This window comes from Lithobates pipiens, unplaced genomic scaffold (genome assembly GCF_037356315.1).
Source record: "Lithobates pipiens isolate NorthernLeopardFrog02 unplaced genomic scaffold, aLitPip1_a1.2 Scaffold_19, whole genome shotgun sequence".
In the NCBI taxonomy this organism is placed as follows: Eukaryota; Metazoa; Chordata; class Amphibia; order Anura; family Ranidae; genus Lithobates; species Lithobates pipiens.
Window position 1 is genome coordinate 551,579,813 of NW_027507764.1, and position 26,369 is coordinate 551,606,181.

The window sequence follows — 26,369 nt, forward strand, 5'->3', positions numbered from 1 at the left end:
ATATATCCTTTTTATTGATCTTTCTTCAATATTGTGCTGTCTGCTGTTTTACTAATATCGAAAATATAAGAAAATTGTACAAAGAATCCTTTAAGTGCGGCAGATATTTATTCATTTTTTGTTCTAAGATTGCCCTGTATTTCTTGTTAAAAAAAAAATAAATAAATAAAAAAAAGATTGCCCTGTATTTGGCTCCATCCATCTTCACATCAACTCTGACCAGCCTCCCTGTCCCTGGTGAAGAAAAGCATCCCCACAAACATGATGCTGCCACCACCATGCTTCACGGTGGGGATGGTGTGTTCAGGGTGATGTGCAGTGTTAGTTTTCCACCTCACTCATAGCGTTTTGCTTTTAGGCCAAAAAGTTCGATTTTGGTCTCATCTGAACAGAGCACCTTCTTCCACATGTTTGCTGTGTCCCCCACATGGCTTCTCACAAACTGCAAATGGGACTTCATGGCTTTCCTTCAACAATGGCTTCTTCTTTCCACTCTTCCATAAAGGCCAGATTTGTGGAGTGGAGGACTAATAGTTGTCCTGTGGACAGATTCTCCCACCTGAGCTGTGGATCTCTGCAGCTCCTCCAGAGTTACCATGGGCCTCTTGGCTGCTTCTCTGATTAATGCTCTCCTTGCCCAGCCTGTCAGTTTAGGTGGACGGCCATGTCTTGGTAGGTTTCCAGTTGTACTCTTTCCATTTTCGGATGATGGCTTGAACAGTGCTCCGTGAGATGTTCCAAGCTTGGGATATCTTTTTATAACCTAACCCCGCTTTAAACGTTTCTACAACTTTATCCCTGACTTGTTTGGTGTGTTCCATGGCCTTTATGATGCTGTTTGTTCACTAAGGTTCTCTAAAAAAAAAACCTGAGGGCTTCACAGAACAGCTGTATTTATACTGTGATTAAATTACACACAGGTGGACTCTATTTACTAATTAGGTGACTTCTGAAGGCATTTGGTTCCACTAGATCAGGGATATGCAATTAGCGGACCTCCAGCTGTTGCAGAACTACAAGTCCCATGAGGCATAGCAAGAATCTGACAGCCACAAGCATGACACCCAGAGGCAGAGGGATGATGGGACTTGAAGTTTTGCAACAGCTGGAGGTCCGCTAATTGCATATCCCTGCTCTAGATTTTAGTTAGGGGTATCAGAGTAATGGCCCTACGCACGATCCGAATATCTTACGAAAACTGACGTCCGAGGAAGAATCGTATGATTTTCGGATCGTGACCTGATCACGACAGTCCATCCGATATTATTCGATCGGACAAGAACGAAAATTTTCCTTGTACGATACCAGATCGTACACTTTTCGTTTAGTCAGTATAGTTGTCCGAAAATACAATACAAATACACTACAACACATGACATCACTTCCGTTTTTTGTTTTTTTTCTGTCATACAAGAATTTTCGTGACTTTATTTACCTATTCAATTTCTAATTGCAACTATTACGTGAAAAAGATCCTCCGATCTGTTGTACGATAGTCGGATCGTGTGTACGGGCCATAAAGGGGGCTGAATACAAATGCACGCCACACACTTTTCAGATATTTACTTGTAAAGCATTTTGAAAACCATTTATCATTTTCCTTCCACATCACAATTATGGTCCACTATGTGTTGGTTTATCACATAATATCCCAATAAAATACATTTACCGTATATACTCGAGTATAGGCCGACCCGAATATAAGCCGAGGCCCCCAATTTACCCCCAAAAAACTGGAAAACTTATTGACTCGTGTATAAGCCGAGGGTGAGACATGGCTGTCCATCCCTGTGTGTCCGTCCATCCCTGTGTGTGTGTCCGTCCATCCCTGTGTGTGTGTCCGTCCATCCATCCCTGTGTGTGTGTCCATCCATCCATCCATCCATCCCTGTGTGTGTGTCCGTCCATCCATCCCTGTGTGTGTATCCATCCATCCATCCATCCCTGTGTGTGTGTGTGTGTGTGTGTGTGTGTGTATTCATCCATCCATCCATCCCTGTGTGTGTGTGTATCCATCCATCCATCCATCCCTGTGTGTGTGTGTGTGTGTGTGTGTGTGTGTGTGTGTGTGTGTCCGTGCAGCCTTGTGTGTGTGTCCAGCCTACCTGTGTCCCAAGCCTCCGTCCCGAGCCGCCGTCGTCCCGAGCCTCCTCTGTCCCGTGCCTCCTCTGTCCCGTGCCTCCTCTGTCCCGTGCCTCCTCTGTCCCGTGCCTCCTCTGTCCCGTGCCTCCTCTGTCCTGTGCCTCCTCTGTCCCGTGCCTCCTCCGTCCCGTGCCTCCTCCGTCCCGTGTAGTGCCGATGGATCGCCGCTCCAGGATCGCCGCTCTTCTCGGCGGCCATTCTACAATTCAAAAGCCGCGCCTCCTTCTCCGCCTCCGCCTGTGATAGGCGGAACACTCAATTTCCCAGCAGCCTGTGTTCCGCCTATCACGGACATCCTCTCATACTCGTCCGTAGTATGAGAATGAACGGATGTCCGTGATAGGCGGAACACTGACTGCTGGGAAATTCAGTGTTCCGCCTATCACAGGCGGAGGCGGAGAAGGAGGCGCGGCTTTTGAATTTTAATGTCCGCCGTCTGTCTGCTCGATACGCTGATCGAGCAGTCAGACAGCGGTGACTCGAGTATAAGCCGAGGGGGCACTTTCAGCCTCAAAAAAGAGGCTGAAAATCTCGGCTTATACTCGAGTATATACGGTACGTGTTTTGGTTGTAAAATGACTAAATGTGGAAAATGTCAAGGGGTATGAATACTTTTTCAAGGCACTCTATAAAATGATGTGCCCGCTACCAGTATTTAAAGTGGATGTAAACCCGATTCATGAGCTGGGAACATATATCTGTAGTTTTTTTTGTTATCTCTCTTCAAAGCCCTGTGTCTGGTAGCTTTGTCCTGCTCTGGTCCTCTGAAGACAGAAAATATGCATGTAAAACTTACGTAGGAAGATTTGTTTCGTCTGTGTATCATCTGAGGCTGTTCACTTCACTGGGTATAGGGAGGGTTTACATCCACTTTAAAGTAGCATACCGAGCATTTTTTTTTAAATATACCAGTGGGGCTGTGCATGCACTACATGGGTTAACTGCTCATTTTTATCTAGGGGATTGGAGAGCCAAGATATACTCACATAATCCTCCAATCCTCTCAACACACGACCGGTCCCTTCGGCTCCTGCCCCCTCTTCCCCTGTGGTCCAGTGGTGTTGTGCAGTTCACTGTTCCTGATATCATCACGCCCATAGACAGTCTCTGGACATGAAGACGCCAGGAACAGTCCACCGCTGACATGGGGGAGCACCATTTTCTGGAGGATCAAAGGATCTGGCGAGTATAGGCTCTGTGTTCACCCCTAGAGAAAACTGGTAATCCATGCAGTGTGGGCACAGCCCCATTGCATGGGAAATAAAAAAAAAAATGCCCGGTGTTTGGCTTAAATCGCTTCCTGACCAGCTACCGTCATTTTACAGCGGGTGGTCGGCACGATCCTGTGAACCGTTGTAGCTATACGTCGGCTTGCAGGAATGGGATAGCAGGCGTGCGCCCGCTGCACAGCAGCGTTGCCGATGCTTGTGGCCGACGGACGCGATGACCGCCGGCCATGAGCGATCGTGGGCACGAGAGGCAGAACAGGAACGTGTGTGTGTGTGTGTGTGTGTGTGTGTGTGTGTGTGTGTGTGTGTGTGTGTGTGTGTGTGTGTGTGTGTGTGTGTGTGTGTGTGTGTGTGTGTGTGTGTAAACACACAAATCCCTGTTCTGTTCTGTTCTGTGAGGCGTGACAGATCGTGAGTTCCTATTAGCTAGGAAACAAAATCCATCACAGTCCCCTCTCCCTTCAGTTAGAACACAAACTGAGGGAACACAGTTAACCCCTTGATCGCCCCCTATTGTTAACCCCTTCCCTGCCAGTGACATTTTTATAGTAATCAATGCATAAATGCTAGTGGTCCCAAAAATATGTCAAGTGTCCAATGTGTCCGCCATGTCGCAGTCCCGATTAAAAATTGCAGATCGCTGCCATTACCAGTAAAAAAAAATAATAAAGATGCTATAAATCTATCCCCTATTTTGTAGACGCTATAACTTTTGTGCAAACCAATAAATATACGTTTTATTGCAATTATTATTATTTTTTTTTTACCAAAAATATGTAGAAGAATACATAGCAGCCTAAACTGAGAAAAAAAAATGCTTTAAAAAAAAAAAAAAAAAAAACGGGGGATATTTATTATAGCAAAAAGGACAAAATGTTTTTTTCAAAATCGTCACTCTTTTTTTGTTAATAGCGCAAAAAAAAAATATACCACCAAAAGAAAGCTCTATTTGTGGGGAAAAAAAAGGATGCCAATTTTGTTTGGGTGCAAGGTCGCATGACCGCGCACATGTCAGTTAAAGCAACGCAGTGCCGAATCACAAAAAATGGCCCGGTCATTCAGCAGCCAAATCTTCTGGGGCTGAAGTGGTTAAGGAAAATGCAGTCTTTTCAGATTTCTTTAGATACAGATGTAAAAATTGCACCCAAACAAATAGAGCTTTTTTTTTGGTGGTATTTGATCGCTTCTGCGTTTTTTTTTATTTTGTGTGCTATAAACAAAAAAAGAGCGTCAATTTAGAAAAAAAATACAAATTTTTTCTCAGTTTAGGCCGATGTGTATTCTTCTACATATTTTTGTTAAAAAAAAAAAAAAAAATGCAATAAGCAGATATTGATTGCTTTGCGCAAAAGTTATAGTGCCTACAAAATAGGGGGTATATTTATAGCATTTTTATTATAATTTTTTTTTTTTACTAGTAATGGCGGTGATCTGTTTTTTTTTTTTTTTTTTTTTTTTTTATCAGGACTGCGACATTATGGCGAACATATTGGACACTTTTGACACCATTGGTATTTATACAGCGATCAGTGCTATAAAAATGCACTGATTGCTGTAAAAAGGTCACTGGCAGGGAAGGGGTTAACACCAGGGGCGATCAAGGAATTAACTGTGTTCCCTATTGTGTGTTCTAACTGAAGGGGGGAGGGGAATGTCTAAAGGAGATGACAGATCGCTGTTCATACTCTGAAGACACAATCAGTTTCATCTTCCCTCAGAGACCCAATATCTGTTTGTTTACACACACAGATCCCGGTTCTCGTGTGTCAGGAGCGATTGCGGGAGCCCAGCGTTCATTGCGCCCATCGGGCACTCGCATTGGCTCTGAGGGCAAGCAGCGGCTTGCATGCACCCCTAGTGGCCACAGGGTGAAGCGACGTAACATAACGTTGTTTCACCCAGCCGTGCCGTTCTGCCGTGGTACAACTGCGGCGGCTGGTCGGCAAGTGGTTAAGGGGCAAATCGTTCCGGTCCTTAAGTGGTTAAAGAGCCTGGTGTGTGTGACCTGAGTTTTCTCTGTTGCACAGAGTACAATATTGCTGGGTCACATTCCTCCCCTCCAGGCTGTGATTGGGTCATCAAGGATCAGCAGCAGACTAATGAGCTTTTCCCCTTTTGCTCTGACTCCTATCAACAAGTTCCAAGTCAGCCTGCATGGTGCAGTTTTACTTGGTTGGCCTCCAAAACGACTTTTCCTCTCCCAGTCTAAGTTCTGCTGCAACAAGCCATATTCAAGTACTTACATTTACACTTTTTTTTATTTTTTTATTTTTTTTAAAGAATACATAACCACAATAACTGAAGTTATTTTCAGTTCAGGTTTAAGCAACGCCTTTCCCATAACGATGGGTCTGCAGGATCTGCTGTTGCAGGACTCGGAATTGCTTACTTGTATTTTGTGCCTTTGTGTCACAGCGCATTCCCGTAAGATAAACTGCCTGCCAGCACAAACAATCCTCTTTCTTATATAAGAAAACAATCCAGCCACAGAAAATGCGGCTCATGTGTTTTTCTCTGCATGTGGGATGTTCCTTATTTTTTTGGGGTAGGTCTGCGGTTTGCAGAGAAAAATATGTAGAAGAAAAGTTTGTTTTCTATATTTGGAAATCGCTGCGCCGCCGCTGAGACTTTTCTCATTGGAGAATTAACTCCTTCCCAGCTGATGGATAGAAGGCTTTACCTGCTACCGTGTCGTCAGAGCCCTTCAGAAGTCTTTAAAATTGTAAGGGCGCTGTAATAGTTCACAGGCCACCCTCTTCATAGGTAGATGGACGGCCGCTGTCTGCCCTGGCCAGGAATAGTTTGCGTTTACTGGCCACCAAAACCTGCTTACTGCCGCAAGTTCTCACTTTGGCCAGTTTCACCCAAGCTTCGGCCTGTATAAGAGCAGTGGCCACGGCAAGCTTTGGTGAAGCTTTTAATGTACCATTCAGCTCAAGTTTGTAAATGTTGAACACAGATCCTAATGGGAATGCTGATTGCCACTTTAAAGAGGCTGCTAGCAGGCTTCGCCACTTCTCAAAGCTTGTTGAAAGCCTGCTGAAGCCTGTTTGCAGCTTGCTTAACCACTTTCCGACTGCTGCACGCCGATATACATCGGCACAATGTCAGGGGTGGGCAAATGGGCAACCTGTACTTCCCCTTTAACAGCCGGGGATAGCAGGCGCGCGCCGCGTACAGCGTGACCGTACCCGCGGAGTCCGCCGGTCTCCCGGCGATCGTGTCATGGAGCCTCAGAACGGGAAAGTGGCTAGTAATCAGGAACAGCAATCTCTCTCCTCCAGTCCGTCCCCTCCCCCCACAGTTAGAAACACGCGGGAACGGCGGATTCAATCTCTGCTGGTCTCCCGGCATTCGTGCCGCAGAGCCTCAGAACGGGGAAGTGGCTAAACTGTTCTGACTTGTGTCATGACCGATATCTACTGCTCCCTGTCGTTTGGATCCTGTCATCGGGAGCGGTGATAGCTGTCATGTGACTTGAAGCCCACCCCCCCAGTTAGAATCACTCCCTAGGACACACTTAACCCCTTCATCACCCCCTTAGTGGTTAACCCCTTCCCCGCCGTTGTCATTTGCACAGTAATCGGTGCATTTTTATAGCACTGATCGCTGTATAAATGACAATGGTCCCAAAATAGTGTCCACCATAATGTCACAGTCCTGATTAAAAATCGCAGATCGCCGCCGTTACTAGTAAAAAAATAAAAATAAAATTATAATAAAAATGCCATAAAACTATCCCCTATTTTGCTATAAATTTTGCGCAAACCAATCAATATATGCTTATTGCGCTTTTTTTTTATATGTTTATATTTAAATTTTTTATTATTATTGTTTTTTATTACTTTATATGTAGAAGAATACATATCGGCCTAAACTGAGGAAAAAATTTGTTTTTTATATCTTTTTTGGGGATATTTATTATAGCAAAAAGTAAAAAAATATTGCTTTTTTTCCCCAAAATTGTCGCTCTTTGTTTATAGCGCAAAAAATAAAAACCGCAGAGGTGATCAAATGCAACCAAAATAAAGCTCTATTTGTGGGGAAAAAAAGGACGTCAATTTTGTTTGGGTACAAAGTTTCTCTAGTAGAAGTTTCAATTTACTTTTTTTTTTTTTTTTTTTGGAAAGGAGGGACAAAACTCTCAGTAAAAGCAATGTGAGTTCTTTATAATCTAGAAGAAGAAATGTGGTTACAGTGGTGGGATTTCGGAGGCAGCGCCAAGGCTGGCTGGGTAAGCCTCTTCTCTCAATTACAAACTGAAAAACCGCTAATTAAAAATAAGTTTAAAACCCAATAGGTAACGTCTGGCACTGTGTATGGGAAGCAGAGCCTTGATGAAGGAGGGACACTTCGAAAGTCCCCACTGTCGGTGGAAGCCACCAGTAATGCTCAGTAGTAATGGGCAGATGTCTGGGTTTGATTCACCTAACAAATCATTTTCTAAATTTGTCGAACAAATAAAACAAAAGGCAAATCCTACTGAAATCTATTTGGGACAAATCTTATTACAGAATTCTGCCCATTTTTAGAGCTAATAGTCGGACTACGGGCTAAAAAGATATGGGAAGCTGGACACTGCCATGGGGGGCATATGTAGTGCCGGGATAAGGTAGCCCAGGGCGACCATGCCAACTGACACCCCTGCCCCCCTCAACATGTATGAGCATTATGAATCAGCAAAAAGTCCCTCCCTCCCAAATAAATTTAGCAGTAATCTGCATGCTTACCACCTTAGCATTAATCCCCCCTCCTCCCAGCACAAATACACCCCCCCTTGCTGAAACCATCCACCCCTCCCCCCAAGCAGAAATCTGTGCCCCTCATTCCCCCTCCTCTCTCTGCCCAAATACCCCTCCTAGCACAAATTCTCTACTCAGATTTCCCCTCCTTGCACAAATCCTCTACCCCAAATGTCCTCTTCTAGCACAAATACCCCCCACCCCAAAGCCCCCCTCAGCACAAATCCCCATCCTCCCTCCTAGCACAAATCCTCCACCCTCCACCTTAAATTTCCCCTCCTACCACACATACATCCTCAAATCATCCTTAGCAGCATTTACCACCCCCCCCCCCCACTCAAAGAAACCCCTCCTGGGGTTTTCCTACCCCCTCTACCATACAACCTCTTCTAGCACAAACCTCCTGGAATTCCTCCTTGATGTGCTATTTTCTCCACAAATAGAGCTTTCTTTTGGTGGTATTTGATCACCTCTTCGGTTTTTAAAGGGCAGTGCACAGGTACGTTAATATGCCTGTAATGTGCCCTTCTGCCGACGTATATTGGCGTGAGCTGGTCGGCAAAGGGTTTAAAGCATGACATGTTGGGTATCCATTTACTCGGCATAACATCATCGTCCACACTATATAAAAAATTGGGGTAACTATTGTGTTTTTGTTTTTCTTTAATTCACAGACATGTTTTTTTTTCCCAATAAATTGCGTTTGATAGACCGCTACATAAATATAGTGTGACATAAAATATTGCAACAATCGCCATTTTATTCTCTAGGGCAGTTATTCTCAACCAGGGTTCCTCCAGAGGTTGCTAGGGGTTCCTTCAGGATTGGGCAATTTCTGCCTCTCAGATAAGTTCCCATCTACACCATTGATCTTTTTAGCTATCTGTAAGGAGGTCATTCTTCCCAATGACCACAAATGTAAGGACCATTCTTCCCACTGACCATCACACTAATGTATCATGAGTTGTAGATTTCTCATTTTTAGCAGTGGTTCCCCAAGTCCGGAGAACTATTTCAAGGGTTCCTCTGTGTTGAAAAGGTTGAGAGAGGCTGCCCTAGGGTCTCTGCAAAAAACAAACAAAAAAAAAATATATATATAATGTATATGTATGTATGTATTTGGGGGGTTCTAAGTAATTTTCTAGCAAAAAATACTGATTTAAACTTGTAAACAAAAAGTTCCAGAGAAGGCCTGGTCAGCCATCGGTTATGTAAACGAAAGCAGTTTTTGCTGCTGTTTTATTAATAGAGGTAAAAGGAATTGTTCTGGATGTCCAATGTATACGTCAGCCACCCAGAGGAAACACCGGCCCACCGCTCTTCTGTAGAATATATAACCACGGCTGAAAGAATATTCCACATTCTAAAAAAGAATCCTGACCTATGAAAAGTTATGACTCTGGATCCCAGGGTCTGCAAGCTTCAGTGTGTTCCCCTCTTCAATGACAGGCCTCGTTTTTCATGGTGTCCAGTTGCTAAGGGACTTCAAATATTTAAAGAAATTGGGCCAAAGCCAGCATTTTTTTTAATCCAGATTGAAAAACAATGAGTGATATGTCATACTTGTAAAAACAGTTGTGTGCGTCTAACTGGGGTCAACTCACTAAACCGGAACGCATGACGTATCTTCATTATTGTGTAACATTTGACGTTTTGTTTTTGTTTTTCGTTTTTTACAATTCATGATTGTTTTTTAAAGATCTAAACTAAAGTCACAGTGGCTTAGAACTTCTGCCTTGCGGTACTGGGTTCCCTGGTCCAATCCTAGTCGGGACATTATCTGCATGGAGTTTACAAGTTCTTGCATGGGTTTCCGCCCACATTCCACAGATGTGTTGGCACTTGCTTACTGGGCACTTATACCCCCTTCCTGCCCAAGCCAATTTTCAGCTTTCAGAGCTGTCGCAATTTGAATGACAATTGCGTGGTCATGTTATGTTGTACTCCAACAAAATTTTTATAATTTTTTTTCACACAAATTTAACTTTCCTTTGGTGGTATTTAACCATTTCAGCCCTGAAATATTTGGCTGCTGAATGACAGGGTCGTTTTTTGCGATTCGGCACTGCGTTGCTTTAACTGACAATTGCGTGGGCATGCGACGCTGCACCCAAACAAATAGAGCTTTCTTTTGGTGGTATTTGATTGCCTCTGCGTTTTTTTTATTTTTTGCGCTATAAACAAAAAAAGAGCGTCAATTTTGAAAAAAAACTCAATATTTTGTACATTTTGCTATAATAAATATCCCCCCCTCCCCCCCTTTGCTTTAAAAAATAAATAAAAATTCTCAGTTTAGGCCAATGTGTATTCTTCTACATATTTTTGTTAAAAAAAAAAATGCAATAAGCGTATATTGATTGCTTTACGCAAAAGCTATAGTGGCTACAAAATAGGGGATAGATTTATAGCATTTTTATTATTATTATTTTTTTTTTTACTAGTAATGGCGGCGATCTGCAATTTTTTTTTTTTACGACTGCAACATTATGGCGGACATATCGGACACTTTTGACACATTTTTGGGACCATTGGCATTTATACAGCGATCATTGCTATAAAAATGCATTGATCACTGTAAAAATTTTACTGGCAGGGAAGGGGTTAACACTAGGGGGTGATCAAGGGGTTAACTGTGTTTCCTAGATGTGTTTCTAACTGTAGGGGGAGGCTAGAGGAAGTGACGGATCGTGGTTCCTAGCTATTAGGAACACACGATCTGTCACTCCTTACAGAACAGAACAGGGATTTGTGTGTTTACACAAATGTTCTGCCTCTTGTGCCCGCGACTGTCAGCCACGAGCATCGGCACCCCTGTAGTGCAGCGGGCGTGTGCGCTCCTGCTATCCTGATCCTGCCTGCCGATGTATAGCTACAACGATTCGCGGGATCGTGCCGACCTGCCGCAGTAAAAAGACGGCGGCTGGTCAGCAAGCGGTTAATCACCACTTGATTATTTAAAGACCGAAAATTTAAAAAAATAATCGTTTTTTTTTTAAATGAGTTACACAATACAAAGGCTTTTATGATTGGGCAGGAGGAGAGGTGTGGCACGGGCATAGTAGCTGCACCAGCTCTACACTTGAAGGGGCTGAGTCCAGTGGGAGCTCCAGCTTCCGGAGCACAATAAACCTGTCCGATATAATAGAAATAAGCCTAGGAGGTGGCAGGCACCTCCTTGGACTTAACTGATAGAGTGCCTTCACTTTTTGCAAAGTTGCTGAATTCCTGGAATTTTGACTTAACACAAAACAATCTCCTGTGCTCAGGAACTTAGTCCATATGTACGTGGTGTAGCCAACCCTTTGGTCAAAATATGGAAAGTCAAAGGTCTTGCTGCCCTCCTCAGAACGATGGGTGTCCTTAAAGCTGAAACATATAGAAAAACAGGGACGGGCGCATCGACCTTGCGCATTACCAAAGATGTATTTAAATAGTAGAAGCAAGAGTCGTACTCTTTGACTTGCCTGTAAATTCCACCACATCTTGGAGATCTGAACAGGATACAGGCCACCATTGCGTCTATCTTGGTTACCCTACATTGCTTGCTACAAAACGAAGGATCTAAGAGTGGGGTAGGGTTATGGGGGGGGGGGGTGCCTATAATATAGGTGGGGGGGTGTCTATTATGTATCGCCTATTGGGGTGTCCTCAAAAGCTTGCCAGTGTCCAATCACCAGAAGCTCAGACTGGACTCAGCCCCTTCAAGTGTAGAGCTGGTGCAGCTACTATGCCCGCCCTACACCTCTCCTCCAGCCCATAACCCAGGGTGTATGAATAGGCAACTTGTGTTGCGTACTGTCCCCCAAGATATGGATTTTACAGGTAAAAAAATCTTCTTTTTCGGAATTCAGCAGTGGTAGAATCCACACGGGTTTCCTTTAGGGTGAATTTATAGTACTTTTTAATCCAGCCACTTCCTAAGGAGTTTCATAATAACGGTGACCTCATCCTCCCCTCCTGCCGATCACAGCAATAACCCAGCATACAAGTGCCCATCTGACCATGTAGGAATTTATTTCAGCGTTTTGCTCGTTGTTGTTTTCGCCTTTTTCCAAGGCAACCCATTCAGCTCCAGCCATGCGACTGCAGAATAATATATAATCACAGCTTAAATTATAATCCGAGAACTAAACTCTCCCCCCCCCCCCTTTTTTTTAAAAGGGGGAACTGTGCCCAGCGTGTGAATACCTGCAAATACTTTCCCTCCGCTGTACAGACGCTCTACACCGATAATACGCATGATTTGTCTCTTTTCTTCCCAAAGTATGCAATTACTCTCACTTACATGTGTAATAAAACAAATATAATTAGTACCTGCCTGCTGGTTATAGCTGTAAAATTGGTGCAATGGTAGTAGCAGGGCTGACGTCACAGGAGAATACAGGCCTGCAAGTTGCCTTTTAAATAGTAGATGGGACGCTGAAAACCAGAGACTTTACCAGTCTGATCCTTATCAGGTCATTAATACAGAATCACCCCCCTTTAACCGCTTCAGCCCCGGAAGATTTTACCCCCTTCTTGACCACAGCACTTTTTGCGATTATGCACTGCGTCGCTTTAACTGACAATTGCGCGGTCGTGCGACGTGGCTCCCAAACAAAATTGACGTCCTTTTTTTTCCCACACATACAGCTTTCTTTTGGTGGTATTTGATCACCTCTGCGGTTTTTATTTTTTGCGCTATAAACAAAAAAAGAGCGACAATTTTGAAAAGAAAGCAATATTTTTTTACATTTTGCTATAATATCCCCAAAAAAAAATATATATAAAAAAACAAATTTTTTCCTCAATTTAGAAAGTGACCTGTCGCAGTCTGATGTATCAATGGCATGCCTCCATCCCGGTCTATCATATGAATAATTGGAAGAAGAAGGGTGGGACTTTAAATGAAGCATGTCATTGAGGAAATCGAATGTGAATAAGATTGATTTGGATTTAATTTGAGGTCATTAACCCCTAGGGGTAGTCCATGATTAGTAAGAATAAACGACTAAAGTCATAAAATGAATTCAAGTACAGATCTAATCAAAAAGATTAGTATATTTATATTGATAATCAAAAAATCTTTTGTGCAAACAAATCAATGGACATACATTAATGCAGTTCATAACAGAAATACATATTATAGGGGAGAGTTTTTTATGGCATTTTTATTATTACATTTTTTATCATGACTGTGACATCATGGCGGACACCTCAGACGCTTTTGACACATTTTTGGGGCCATTGGCATTTATAGAGCGATCAGTGCTATAAAAATGCACTGATTACTGTGTAAATGACACTGGCAGGGAAGGAGTTAAACACTAGGGGGCGATCAAAGGGGTTCAGTGTGTCCTAGGGATAGGGAGTGATTCTAACTGGGGGGGGGGTTATCACTGACATGACAGCAAACACTGCTCCCGTTGCCTCAGCTCCAGTCTCCCAGACTCTCTCAACCAGTCCAACTATTTTGGTCCAATGGCCTGGAACCTTTCCCACATGGAGTGCTGCCTTGAGGATGTTGACTTGGTCTCCAGGCAGGAGCAAACCTCCCTCCAGGCTGCAACAACTCCAACTTCCCCTCCTATGAGCTATGCTCAGAGCTGCCTTATAAAGACCCAGCACCCCTGTGCACTCACACAGGCTGCAAGAGTCAAGAAAAACCTGGACTAAAGGTTCTGTCCCACCCAATACTCTTTCGAAACCTTTAACCACTTGCCACCCGCCCTATAACAAAAGCACGGCGGCATAGTGGTTTCAAAATCCTGACCAGACGTGATCAGGATTTTGAGCCGCTGCTTGCCCCCGGGGGAGCGCATCGCGGAGATCGTTGTTGCGGGGTGTCAGTCTGACACCCTGCAACTACGATCTCGGTAAAGAGTCTCCAATGGAGACTCTTTACCACGTGATCAGCCGTGTCCAATCACGGTTGATCACAGTGTAAATGGGAAAAGCCGGTGATTGGCTTTTCCTCACTCGCGTCTGTCAGACGTGAGTAGAGGAGAGCCGATCGGCTGCTCCTCTGACAGGGAGGGTCTGTGCTGATCGGTTATCAGCGCAGCCCCCCCTCCCCTGAGGATGCCACACTGGACCACCAAGGACGCCACCAGACCACCAGGGATGCCCAGCACAAGGTATGCCACCCTAGACCACCAGGGATTCCAGTCAGTGCCCACAATGGATGCCAATCAGTGCCCACAATGCATGCCAATCAGTGCCCACAATGGGCATCACTGGCATGCATTATTGTTTGGCACCCATTAGTACAGTATAAAACAATACAATGCCGCCTATCAGTGCCCATCTGTGCCGCCTATCAGTGCCCATCTGTGCCGCCTATCAGTGCCCATCTGTGCCGCCTATCAGTGCCCATCTGTGCCGCCTATCAGTGCCCATCTGTGCCGCCTATCAGTGCCCATCTGTGCCGCCTATCAGTGTCCATCCATGCCCATCTGTGCCACCTATCCATGCCCATCAGTGCCGCCTATCCATGCCCACCCGTACTGCCTATCCATGCCAATCTGTGCCAGCTATCAGTGCCAATTTGTGCTACCTATCAGTGCCCATCCGTGTTGCCCATCAGTGCCGCCTATAAGTGCCGCCTATAAGTGCCACATATCAGTGTCCATCAATGCCATCTCAGTGCCACCTCATCGGTGCCCATCAGTGCCGCCTTATCAGTGCCCATCAGTGTAGCCCCATCAGTGAAGGAGAAAACTTATTTACAAAGTTTTGAAACTGAAACAAAAAAAACATATTTTTTTCAAAATTTTCGGTATTTTTTTATTTGTTAAGCAAAAAATAAAAACCGTAGAGGTGATCAAATACCACCAAAATAAAGCTCTATTTGTGGGAAAAAAATGATAAAAATTTAATTTGGGTACAGTGTAGCATTACCGCGCAATTGTCATTCAAAATGCGACAGCACTGAAAGCTCAAAATTGGTCTGGGCAGGAAGGTGTTTAAGTGCCCGGTATTGAAGTGGTTAAGCTCCCAGCCCTGATCCAAAAATACCAAATCCAGAGAAACCCTACAACACTTTCTCTGTTCACAATAAACCTGCCAGAGCTTCTCAAACTGCAGCTTTGAGAATCTGGTGTCATTTTTATGGCCAGTTACATAATGGCAGGGTTCCGGACTATCACAATGGGCAAAAGCCATTCTGGTCTTAACAATTCTACTACTAATGTCTTCATTGATGCCTTCAGCTTTACTTCCGGAGCAGCCTAAATAGCTCCTAGTAGATCCTCCCTTTAGTACTGATCCTCTGACCAGATACCTAAACTTTCGTTCATGTGACCAGTATTATGCCCTGTACCAGTGTTTCTCAACTCCAGTCCTCAAGGTGCCCCAACAGGTCATGTTTTCAGGATTTCCCTCGGATGAAACAGCTGGGGTAATTACTAAGGCAGTGAAACTGATCAAATCACCTGTGCAAAATAATGGAAGGCCTAAAAACATGACCTGTTGGGGCGCCTCGAGGACTGGTGTTGAGAAACACTGCCCTGTACACACAATAGAATTTTCCGTCAACAAATGTTGGATATTGTTGGAGCTTGTTGTCGGAAAGTCTGACCGTGTGTATGCTCCATAAAACATTCGTTGTCGAAATTTCCACCAGCAAATGTTTGCGAGCAGGTTCTCAAATTTTTGTTGTCGGAAATTCCGAGCGTGTGTACACAATTCCGACGCACAAAAGTCCACGCATGCTCGGAATCGAGCAGAATTCGCCGCACTGGCTATTGAACTTCATTTTTTCGGTCGTACGTGTTGTACGTCACGGCGTTCTCGACGTAAAGAATTTCCAACAATATTTGTGTGACCGTGTGTATGCAAGACAAGTTTGAGCCAACATCCGGCGGAAAAAAAAATCCACGTTTTTGTTGTCGGAAAATCCTATCGTGTGTATAGGGCATTAGGGTGAGTAATGCCACGTACACACGACCGGACTTTTTAACAGCAAAGGTCCGACGGAATGAGTCCGTCGGACAATTCGATCTTGTGTGGGCTCCATCGGACCTTTGCTTGCCAAAAATCTGGCGGACTTTATAAATAGAACATGTTTTAAATTTTTCCACCGGAACTCCGCCGGACCCAGTTCCTACCGAGAATTCTGTTTGTGTGTGTGCTAGTCTGACGGACAAAAACCGACGCTAGGGCAGCTATTGGCTACTGGCTATGAACTTCCTTATTCTAGTCCGGTCGTACATCATCACGTTCGAATCCGTCGGACTTAGGTGTGATTGTGTATGGCCAGGTCCGTTCATTCGGAAAGTCCATCAGAACTCCGCCGACAGTCCGTCGGACCTAGTCCCTCGAAAAGTTTGGTCGTGTGTACGTGGCATAAGAGGCAGCATGTCATCCTTGCATGGTAATATTTGAGTAAGGGTCCACTTTATGACTATTATTATTATTATTTTTTTTTACAGACAATTATAAATAGGTCCAGACTACCTTGTTACTACCAACAGATGAAATAACGTGGACCCAGAAATATAAAAAAAAAAAAGAAAACCCAATCTATTTTAGCCATATACTTTCACATAAGCTCTGGTCCATTTATTTCGGGCCTGTGGTTACAGCACTATGCAGCTTGCGGTTTGGGAAGGCTGAACAGTAGATCCTCTGTGTATGATTCAGCATGGTGAGGCCGCAGTGGCCTGTGCGCTGGTTGCATGATGTTCTTCTTGCTATGTGGGAGAAGTTTGGCAGGTTCTCTGTGTGGGTAATGACAGTAGTGTGTACCCGCACTGTAAATTACTATGAGAACCAGAAGGCCGAGGCCTGTTCCACATTACTGTGAGCAATTCAGTACATGCCTGCAAGCAGGGTTTACATTCAAACCCCGGTACAGAAGAGCAGGATCAGCGGAGCTCTTGGTGACATCGGAACATAATGTGGACTGCAGTTTCTCAGTGATGAGTATGTATGTATGCGTGTTTTTTTTTTTTTTTTTTTTTTTAAATCAGAACTTAAAGCGAACCTGCGCTTTGCCCAAACCCATCTATTGAGATAATGTGCATTTAAAGCAGAACTAAACTGTTAAAGTGGGCTGCCCCCTAAAAAAAAAAAAAAAAAAAAATTAAGAGTCAGCAGCTACAAATACTGCAGCTGCTGACTTTTAATAATCGGACACTTACCTGTCCCGGGGTCCAGTGATGCGGGGACACAAAGCCCCCCCTCGTTCCCCGCTCCGCTCGCAGCACCGTCATTCTTACTGTGGGCACCCGGCTGTGGCTTCACAGCCGGACACCCACTGCGCATGCGTGAGCGGTGCAGGGCGCCGTGATGCGCCGTACAGTCATCTCGGACACGTGACAGGTCCCAGATGACTGTGCAGCACGAGGGGAAGTGATGTCACCAGCCCGGGCAATGAAGAAGGCAGACTACGAGGGACCCCCTAGCAACAGGCATTTAGAGGCGAGTAAAAAAAAATTATTTTATTTTTTTTAAGAATTTTAAACTATTTTTTATTTTTTGGTAAGTAAAAAAATGTTTTTTTCCCATTATTTTTTTTTTTAAAGAATTTGAAACTATTTCTTTTTTGGTGGCAACACCACTTTAACTAGATATTTAGCTTGCTAAAGCACAAAGGGGTTGGTTTACAAAAAAATGGAGAGTGCAAAATCTGGTGCAGCTGTGCATGGTAGCCAATCGGCTTCTAACTTCAACATTAACCACTTCAGCCCCGGAAGTATTTATCCCCCTTCATGACCAGGCCATTTTTTGCGATACAGCACTGCGTTACTTTAACTGAAAACATGCAACGCTGTACCCAAATAAAACCGATGTCCTTTTTTTCCCACAAATAGAGCTTTCTTTTGGTGGTATTTAATCACCTCTGCATTTTTTATTTTTTTGCGCTATAAACAAAAAAAAAAAAAACAATTTTGAAAAAAACTAATATTTTTTTAATTTCTGCTATAATACATATCCACTAAACAAAATTGAAAAAAAATATAGTTTCTTCATCAGTTTAGGCCAATGTGTATTCTGCTACGTATTTTTGGTAAAAAAAAAATCCCAATAAGTGTATATTGATTTGTTTGCTCAAATGATGAGATCTTTTTATGGATTTTTTTTTTCTTCTAGTAATGGTGGCGATCAGCGATTTTTAGTTGGACTGCAACTTTGCGGCAGACAAAACGGACTCCGAACTAACACTTTTAACACCTTTTTTGGGGACCAGTGACAATAATACAGTGATCAGTGCTAAAAATATGCACTGCCACTGTACTAATGACACTGGCAGGGAAGTGGTTAACATCAGGGGCGATCAAAGGGTTAAGTGTGTCCCTAGGGAGTGCTTTCTAACTGTGTGGGGGATGGTCTGACTGGGAGAACACAGAGATCTGTGTTCCTGCTTATCATGTGGAGAAATTAACACAGAAAACACAGAAGTAATTTCTTACAGCAAAATTTATATTCATATTTTATTTTTTCAGGTCCCGGGAGAGAATGAGAAGCAGTGGAAGCAAGTTTTACTGGTTGTCACAGAAAAGGACCTACTGATGTATGACAGTATGCCTCGTATGAAGGAGGCCTGGTACAGTCCTGTGCACACCTACCCCCTCATAGCTACCAGGTATGTCCCAGGTGGTTCTTTTAGTTAGCAGTTATTTCCAGGTGTACCTTCATGTCTGTGAAGGTTCTCACTAATCCAAGTCATGGTAGCCACATTCAATTGGACTTGTTCTATAAAAGTTGTCTCCACACTTTTGAAACAGTGGGTGAGTTCACTGCCCTTCAGACTTTAGAGGGGCTAGACTAAAGCTAGTTTGAGTAGAAAATGCCATAGGCTTGGTGATCAGTGGGAGTAAAAAAAATACATCATTGGTGTGGGAGAAATAGTACCCCATTGATGTGTCAATGGGATGAATAGTGCCCCGTCTTTGATGTCAGTGGGAGGAATAGTGCCCCATTGCTGGTGTTAGTGGGAGGAATATTAAACCATCACTGGTGTCAGTGGGAGAAATATTACCCCATTGTTGGTGTCAGTGGGAGGAATAGTGCCCCGTCTTTGGTGTCAGTGTGAGGAATAGTGTCCCATTTCTGGTGTTAGTGGGAGGAATAATACCCCATAATTGGTGTTAGTGGGAGGAATAATACCCCATAATTGGTGTTAGTGGGAGGAATTGTACCCCATTGGGTGTCAGTGGGAAGAACAGTGCCGGTCTTTGGTGTCAGTAGAAGAAATAGTACCCCATTGTTGGGATCAGTGGGAGGAATAGTGCTCCAAGGGCCAGAGATAGGCAAGCAAATGGCCACATCTGACCTGCAGCCCGCAGTTTGGAGACCCCTGTTTTATAATGTTGAAGTCGTTTTGCTATTGATTCAATTAGCTTCCTTGCCTCTAATAATTGTCACAAAAGTTCAGCTCCTTGGCTAAGACTTCCTTACATTTCCACATGCTTGCTCAGCTGCAGTGGTGGCCCGCCCATAGGGGGCGCCTGGGCGCCGCCCCTCCTCCCCCTAGGTGTAAAAAAAAAAAAAGCAAAAAAAAAAAAAAAAAAGTTAAAAAAAAACGGGCCCTTTAAGACATTTAAAAAAAAAAAATTTAATTTAACAATTTAACATAGTGTACTGTGGCGCCGGTCACAGTGCACTATGAGAAGCGCCACGTTGATGCAATCACAAGATTGCATCCATGGCGCTTCATTTGCGGGTTAAAAACCCGCCTTGCGACGCACTGCAGAACGCCGACTAGCTTCCGCCCGTAAAATCACTGTGATTCTACGGGCGAGAGCATTGTCATTCTTAGACAGGCAGGTCACTTCCGGCTTTCGGCTGCTTCACGAAACCCGGAAGTGACGTCGGCAGCTCCGTTCCTCAGCCCGAGCGGAGCTGCAAGACAGTGAGGCAGGAGGTGAGTCACCGCATAAAGGCTTTCTAGTTTCTACTTTGTTGAGAATGTTCATGCATTTAGCTGAATGAATGGAAAAAAAGCTTTCACAGCCAGAAAGGTTTCCCCAGGCCAGGCGACTTTTGCCGTGGCCAATCAGAGAATGAGCTCTGAAGGGGGAACTCCACGCCAAATTTCTGAAAAAAAATTTGACGTGGGTTCCCCCTCCGAGAGCATACCAGGCCCTTAGGTCTGGTATGGATTCCAAGGGGAACCCCCTACGCCGAAAAAACAGCGTGGGGGTCCCCCCCAGATCCACACCAGACCCTTATCCAAGCACGCTACCCGGCCGGCCAGGAAAGGGGGTGGGGACGAGCGGGCGCCCCTCCTGAGCCGTACCAGGTCGCGTGCCCTCAACATGGGGGGGTGCCTTGGGGGAGGGGGGCGTGCACCCCCCCCCCCACCCCAAAGCACCTTGTCCCCATGTTGATGAGGACAAGGGCCTCTTCCCGACAACCCTGGCCATTGGTTGTCGAGGTCTGCGGGCGGGGGGCTTATCGGAATCCGGGAGCCCCCTTTAATAAGGGGGCCCCGGATACCGGCCCCCCACCCTATGTGAATGAGTATGGGGTACAATGTACCCCTACCCATTCACCTGTGAAAAAAAGTACAAAAAAAACACAACACAGGGTTAAAATATTTTATTGCACAGCCGGGGGTCTTCTCGCCGGACTCCTCCGCTAGCAAAAGAGCTACAAGAAGATAGCGGAGGAGCCCGGCTTTCTTCCTCGCCGCCGGCCTCTTCTTCCGACTTCGGGGGTCTTGTCCCCCTCTTCGATTCTTCTGCCTGGCCACCGCGCCTTCTTATAGCTCTTTTACAGGCGGTGGCCCGGTCTTCTGTCGCCGCCGTCGCCCGTTCTTCTTCTTCTTCTTCTCCAGGAGATGTTGACTCGACGCTCTCTCCGGCCGGAATGCCAGGGACGCGCTGCGCTGCCACTTATATAGGGACAATGGGGCGGTGTCACATGGGTTGATGTCACATGGGCTGGTCACATGGGTTGATGTCACATGGTGACCCCGCCCCTTACGATGTCACAGTCCCGGAGGATGCTGGGACTGTCAACATCTCCTGGAGAAGAAGAAGAAGAAGAAGAACGGGCGGTGGCGGCGGCGACGACGACAGAAGACCGGGCCACCGCCTGTAAAAGAGCTATAAGAAGGCGCTGTGGCCCGGCAGAAGAACCGAAGAGGGGGACAAGACCCCCGAAGTCGGAAGAAGAGGCCGGCGGCAAGGAAGAAAGCCGGGCTCCTCCGCTAGCAAAAGAGCTACAAGAAGATAGCGGAGGAGTCCGGCGAGAAGACCCCCGAAGACGGAAGACCCCCGGAGCTGTGCTAAAAAATATTTTAACCCTGTGTTGTGTTTTTTTTGTACTTTTTTTCACAGGTGAATGGGTAGGGGTACATTGTACCCCATACTCATTCACATAGGGTGGGGGGCCGGTATCCGGGGCCCCCTTATTAAAGGGGGCTCCCGGATTCCGATAAGCCCCCCGCCCGCAGACCCCGACAACCAACGGCCAGGGTTGTCGGGAAGAGGCCCTTGTCCTCATCAACATGGGGACAAGGTGCTTCGGGGTTGGGGGGGGGGCGCGCGGCCCCCCCTTCCCCAAGGCACACCCCATGTTGAGGGCACGCGGCCTGGTACGGCTCAGGAGGGGGGGGCCGCCCGCTCGTCCCCACCCCCTTTCCTGGCCGGCCGGGTAGCGTGCTCGGATAAGGGTCTGGTGTGGATCTGGGGGGGACCCCCACACCGTTTTTTCGGCATAGGGGGTTCCCCTTGGAATCCATACCAGACCTAAGGGCCTGGTATGCTCTCGTCATGGTCATGATGGGTGGGGTCTGGCGCCCCCCCATCCAAAAACTTCACCAGCCGCCACTGCTCAGCTGTTATTCTAAAGCCAGCCATAGATGAATCCATTTTGGCTGGTTCAGCAGTGGCTCATCGAGTTTCAGTCCATTTATGGCCATTCCAATTCAAGAGAAGCTGATCTAATGATCGACTTTTACCAACGGGCTTGTTGGATATTTTTGTTTGTTCAGCACTGCAGCCAATTGGCTGCAACACTGATCAATGTAATCTGACAGCAAAGAAGCCCTTACTTCGGGGGTACAATAGCACAGCGGGAAGGAATTTTCCATCCACTTTGCTTGCATGGATGAGGAAATCCTTTCTGTTTTTCTCAATCAGCCTGCTGGATGATCAAAAAAACTGACCCCATGTATGGCCAGCTTAAGTTTTGGCTCCATATTATCAATCTCGAAAACCTCACATCAAGTGACCTCCAGCATCTATGAATATAAATAAGAGGGACCGGACTGCGATGAGAAGTGGGCATTCATTTGTACACGAGTCTTGGCTTAACGTCACTTTTCCAATATATCCCAAAGCTCTATATTTTAGCCTTAAAAAGAAGGGGGGCAATAAATATTTTCTTTAGCCATCCTCTGTCATTTCTTTCAAGGCATCGAATGTAAGCAGAAGACTCTTCTGTAATGAGTAATATTTTCTTGGCGGTGAAACAAAGACGTGTCAGGTGGATCATCGTGGAGAACGTCTCCTATTGAAAGCACAAAAGTATAATTGCAGGTTCAGGAGGCACAGGGTGTATTTAATGCCACACTGAAACAGTTCTAATGCACTGTGCCAACATTTTTGAAAGGAAGCGAGCACCTCCCTGATAAACACCATTTCATTTTAGATTTAACACAAGAGTCTGGGTGCAGCACAGATTTTTAAACCTCGCTTTCCCATCTGATGATATAACACGGCTTTCTCAACCTTTTTTAGCCTTGAAATAATTTTTTAGCCTAAGGAAACCCCTGCTAAAACCAATTTGTTGGTTATTCGGAAGAATAGATCTATACTCGGACAAGAAAGTGAACGTATAAAAAAGAAAAAAATGGGCAGACTCGATGGAGTACTCTTCTTTATTTTTTTATTTTTTTATTTTTTTTCTGCCATCACTTTTCTGTTTCTATGCTTACATTAGTTAAAAATCAGAAGAAAATGTAGTGAACCGCTCTAATTATCTCCCCAAAAAACGTCACAAAAACAACATTAATAATGACATGCTTTAAAGAGGAAGTAAATCCTGATGGGTTTACTTCCTTTTTTGATTCCCTGCAAAGGTAAAGCATAATGGACTACTATGCATCTCATAGTAGTCCATTATGTGTCACTTACCTGACACAGGAGCCAGCGATGTCACCGCTGTCCCCTGTAGTCCGGCGCATCCATCTTCTCGGTGGGGTCTCGCAGCTCCGCCGCTGTCATTCGGCGAAGCCGCGATGACGTCACTCCTGCGCATGCGCACGGGAGCCGACACTCGCGGCAGCTCTATAGCAATATAGGTTTAGGAAATATTTCTTGGACCTACAGGTAAGCCTTAATTTAGGCTTACCTGTAGGTCAAAGTGTGTTGTAAGGGTTTACAACCACTTTAACATACACTATATTACCAAAAGTATTTGGAAGCCTGCCTTTACATGTCCATGAACTTTAATGGCATCCCATTCTTAGTCCATAGGGTTCAATATTGAGTTGGCCCACCCTTTGCAGATATAACAGCTTCAACTCTTCTGGGAAGGCTGTCCACAAGGTTTAGGAGTGTGTCTATGGGAATGTCTGACCATTCTTCCGGGAAGCACATTTGTGAGGTCAGTCACTGATGTTAGACAAGAAGGCATGGCTTGCAGTCTCCGCTGTAATTCATCCCAAAGATGTTCTTTCGGGTTGAGGTCAGGACTCTGTGCAGGTCAATTAAGTTCCTCCACCCCCAACTCGCTCATTCATGTCTTTATGGACTTTGCTTTGTGCACTGGTCCAAATCATTTGGTGGAAGGGGGATTATGGTGTGGGATTGTTTTTCAGGGGTTGGGCCTGGCCCCTTAGTTTCAGTGATGGGAAGTCTTAAGGCGTCGGCATACCAAGACATTTTGGACAATTTCATGCTCCCAACTTTGTGGGGATTTCCCCTTCTTGTTCCAACATGACTGTGCACCAGTCACAAAGCAAGGTCGATAAAGACATGGATGAGCGAGTTTGGGGTGGAGGAGTCCTGACCTCAACCAAATAGAACACTTTTGGGATGAATTAGAGCAGAGACTGTGAACCAGCCCTTCTCGTCCAACATCAGTGCCTGACCTCACAAATGCTCTTCTGGAAGAATTGTCAAACATTCCCATAGACACACTCCTAAACCTTGTGGACAGCCTTCCTAGAAGAGTTGAAGCTGTTATAGCTACAAAGGGTGGGTCAACTCAATATTAAACCCTACAGGTTAAAACTGGGATGCCATTAAAGTGCATGTGTGTAAAGGCAGGCATCCCAATACTTTTGGTAATACAGTGTTATATACCATGTGTTATTAGCAATTATAGTTGGCAAATTAAAAATATCAAGTTTTCAAAAAACTTAGTGTCCTTTACGTATTTGATGAGCAGTCCACAGAAACAAAAGATTGTTCAAACGAATACAGTGCACCAAAACCTCCACCGTGCCACCCGAGGTGTGACCTCACTTTTTTTTTTTTACAAATAAGAGGTCTTAAGCACTCAAATGTAATGGTTACCCAGAAAGCTCCTCATGGACAAATCGGTTTCCACCTATACACATTAGTTCCCATGTACCTTAAGGTTATACTCAGATCCCTGGCAATCCATATAATGAGAAAGAGGGTTCCATAGTGTAAAACCATAAAAAATTATTTTAAAAAGATAAAAATGCACTTGCAATTAATCATGTCATAAAAAGCAGAACATCCACACTTTGCTCTTTATTGCACACTTCCCACAGGAATCCAAGATGGGCTTTGCAATGCGTGGTGACGTTACTCTGCTCCGCCCATTTAGAGCGTGGCGTCCCTCCAGAATTTCTCAAAGGTGTCATTGGTGGCCAGTGGGAAACGCCCTTTCTGTTGGTGGCCAGTGGGAAACGCCCTTTCTGTTGGGGGGCAGTGGGAAATGCCCTTTCTGTTGGGGGCCAGTGGGAAACGCCCTTTCTGTTGGGGGCCAGTGGGAAACGCCCTTTCTGGTGGGGGCCAGTGGGAAACGCCCTTTCTGTTGGGGGCCAGTGGGAAACGCCCATTCTGTTGGGGGCCAGCGGGAAACGCCCTTTCTGTTGGTGGCCAGTGGGAAACGCCCTTTCTGTTGGTGACCAGTGGGAAACGCCCTTTCTGTTGGTGGCCAGTGGGAAACGCCCTTTCTGTTGGTGGCCAGTGGGAAACGCCCTTTCTGTTGGCGGCCAGTGGGAAACGCCCTTTCTGTTGGTGGCCAGTGGGAAACGCCCTTTCTGTTGGTGGCCAGTGGGAAACGCCCTTTCTGTTGGTGGCCAGTGGGAAACGCCCTTTCTGTTGGCGGCCAGTGGGAAACGCCCTTTCTGTTGGTGGCCAGTGGGAAACGCCCTTTCTGTTGGTGGCCAGCGGGAAACGCCCTTTCTGTTGGTGGCCAGCGGGAAACGCCCTTTCTGTTGGTGGCCAGTGGGAAACGCCCTTTCTGTTGGTGGCCAGTGGGAAACGCCCTTTCTGTTGGTGGCCAGTGGGAAACGCCCTTTCTGTTGGTGGCCAGTGGGAAACGCCCTTTCTGTTGGTGGCCAGTGGGAAACGCCCTTTCTGTTGGTGGCCAGTGGGAAACGCCCTTTCTGTTGGTGGCCAGTGGGAAACGCCCTTTCTGTTGGTGGCCAGTGGGAAACGCCCTTTCTGTTGGTGGCCAGTGGGAAACGCCCTTTCTGTTGGTGGCCAGTGGGAAACGCCCTTTCTGTTGGTGGCCAGTGGGAAACAGCCTTTCTGTTGGGGGCCAGTGGGAAACGCCCTTTCTTTTGGTGGCCAGTGGGAAACAGCCTTTCTTTTGGTGGCCATTGGGAAATGCCCTTTATATTCGTGGCCCATGAAAGAATGTCACCCTTACATTGGTCTTCAGAATGATATCCTTACAGACAGCTAAATGATGACTGTAGTCATAAAGGTGGCTTTGCCAGGGACTGTTGGCCACGAAACTATGCGTGCACCATCAAGGAACCTCTGGAGGAACCTTTGTTGGGAATAGTAGTTTGGATATAGTCCTCATACTCCTTATTATGACAGTGACCTTCTCATAAACTGACCACACACAGTACAGTCTGATTGGCCAGTCTGCTTTAAACCATCAATCCAGTAGTACAAGGTGATTAACTGGGTTCAAAGAAAGTGAATTGTTTAGGTCATCACACTGCGTAGTTCTGCTAAATCTAAGATTATTATGCAGAGATTGTACAATCAGATTGTAATGTGTAAATACAGCTTTAAAGAGCACACGACTGTCACATTCATCCTTCCCCAGAGGAGCTTGCACTCAAATTTTCCTCCAATGCATAAACTTTGGAATCAGTGTGGTCAGT

At 45.4% G+C, this 26,369-nt stretch overlaps 1 protein-coding gene across 2 annotated transcripts in view; it reads left to right on the forward strand.

Moving 5' to 3' along the window:
• Window positions 1-26,369, forward strand: part of SNTB1 (syntrophin beta 1) — a 237,519-nt gene that overhangs the window by 189,761 nt on the left and 21,389 nt on the right. For both annotated transcript variants that reach the window (XR_013277708.1, XM_077493278.1), the window contains exon 4: window positions 18,541-18,680. Coding sequence is in view for 1 of the 2 variants with exons in the window: in XM_077493278.1 (XP_077349404.1) it covers window positions 18,541-18,680 (140 nt within the window). In the remaining variant the exon portion in view is untranslated. The remainder of the gene's footprint in view (window positions 1-18,540; window positions 18,681-26,369) is intronic.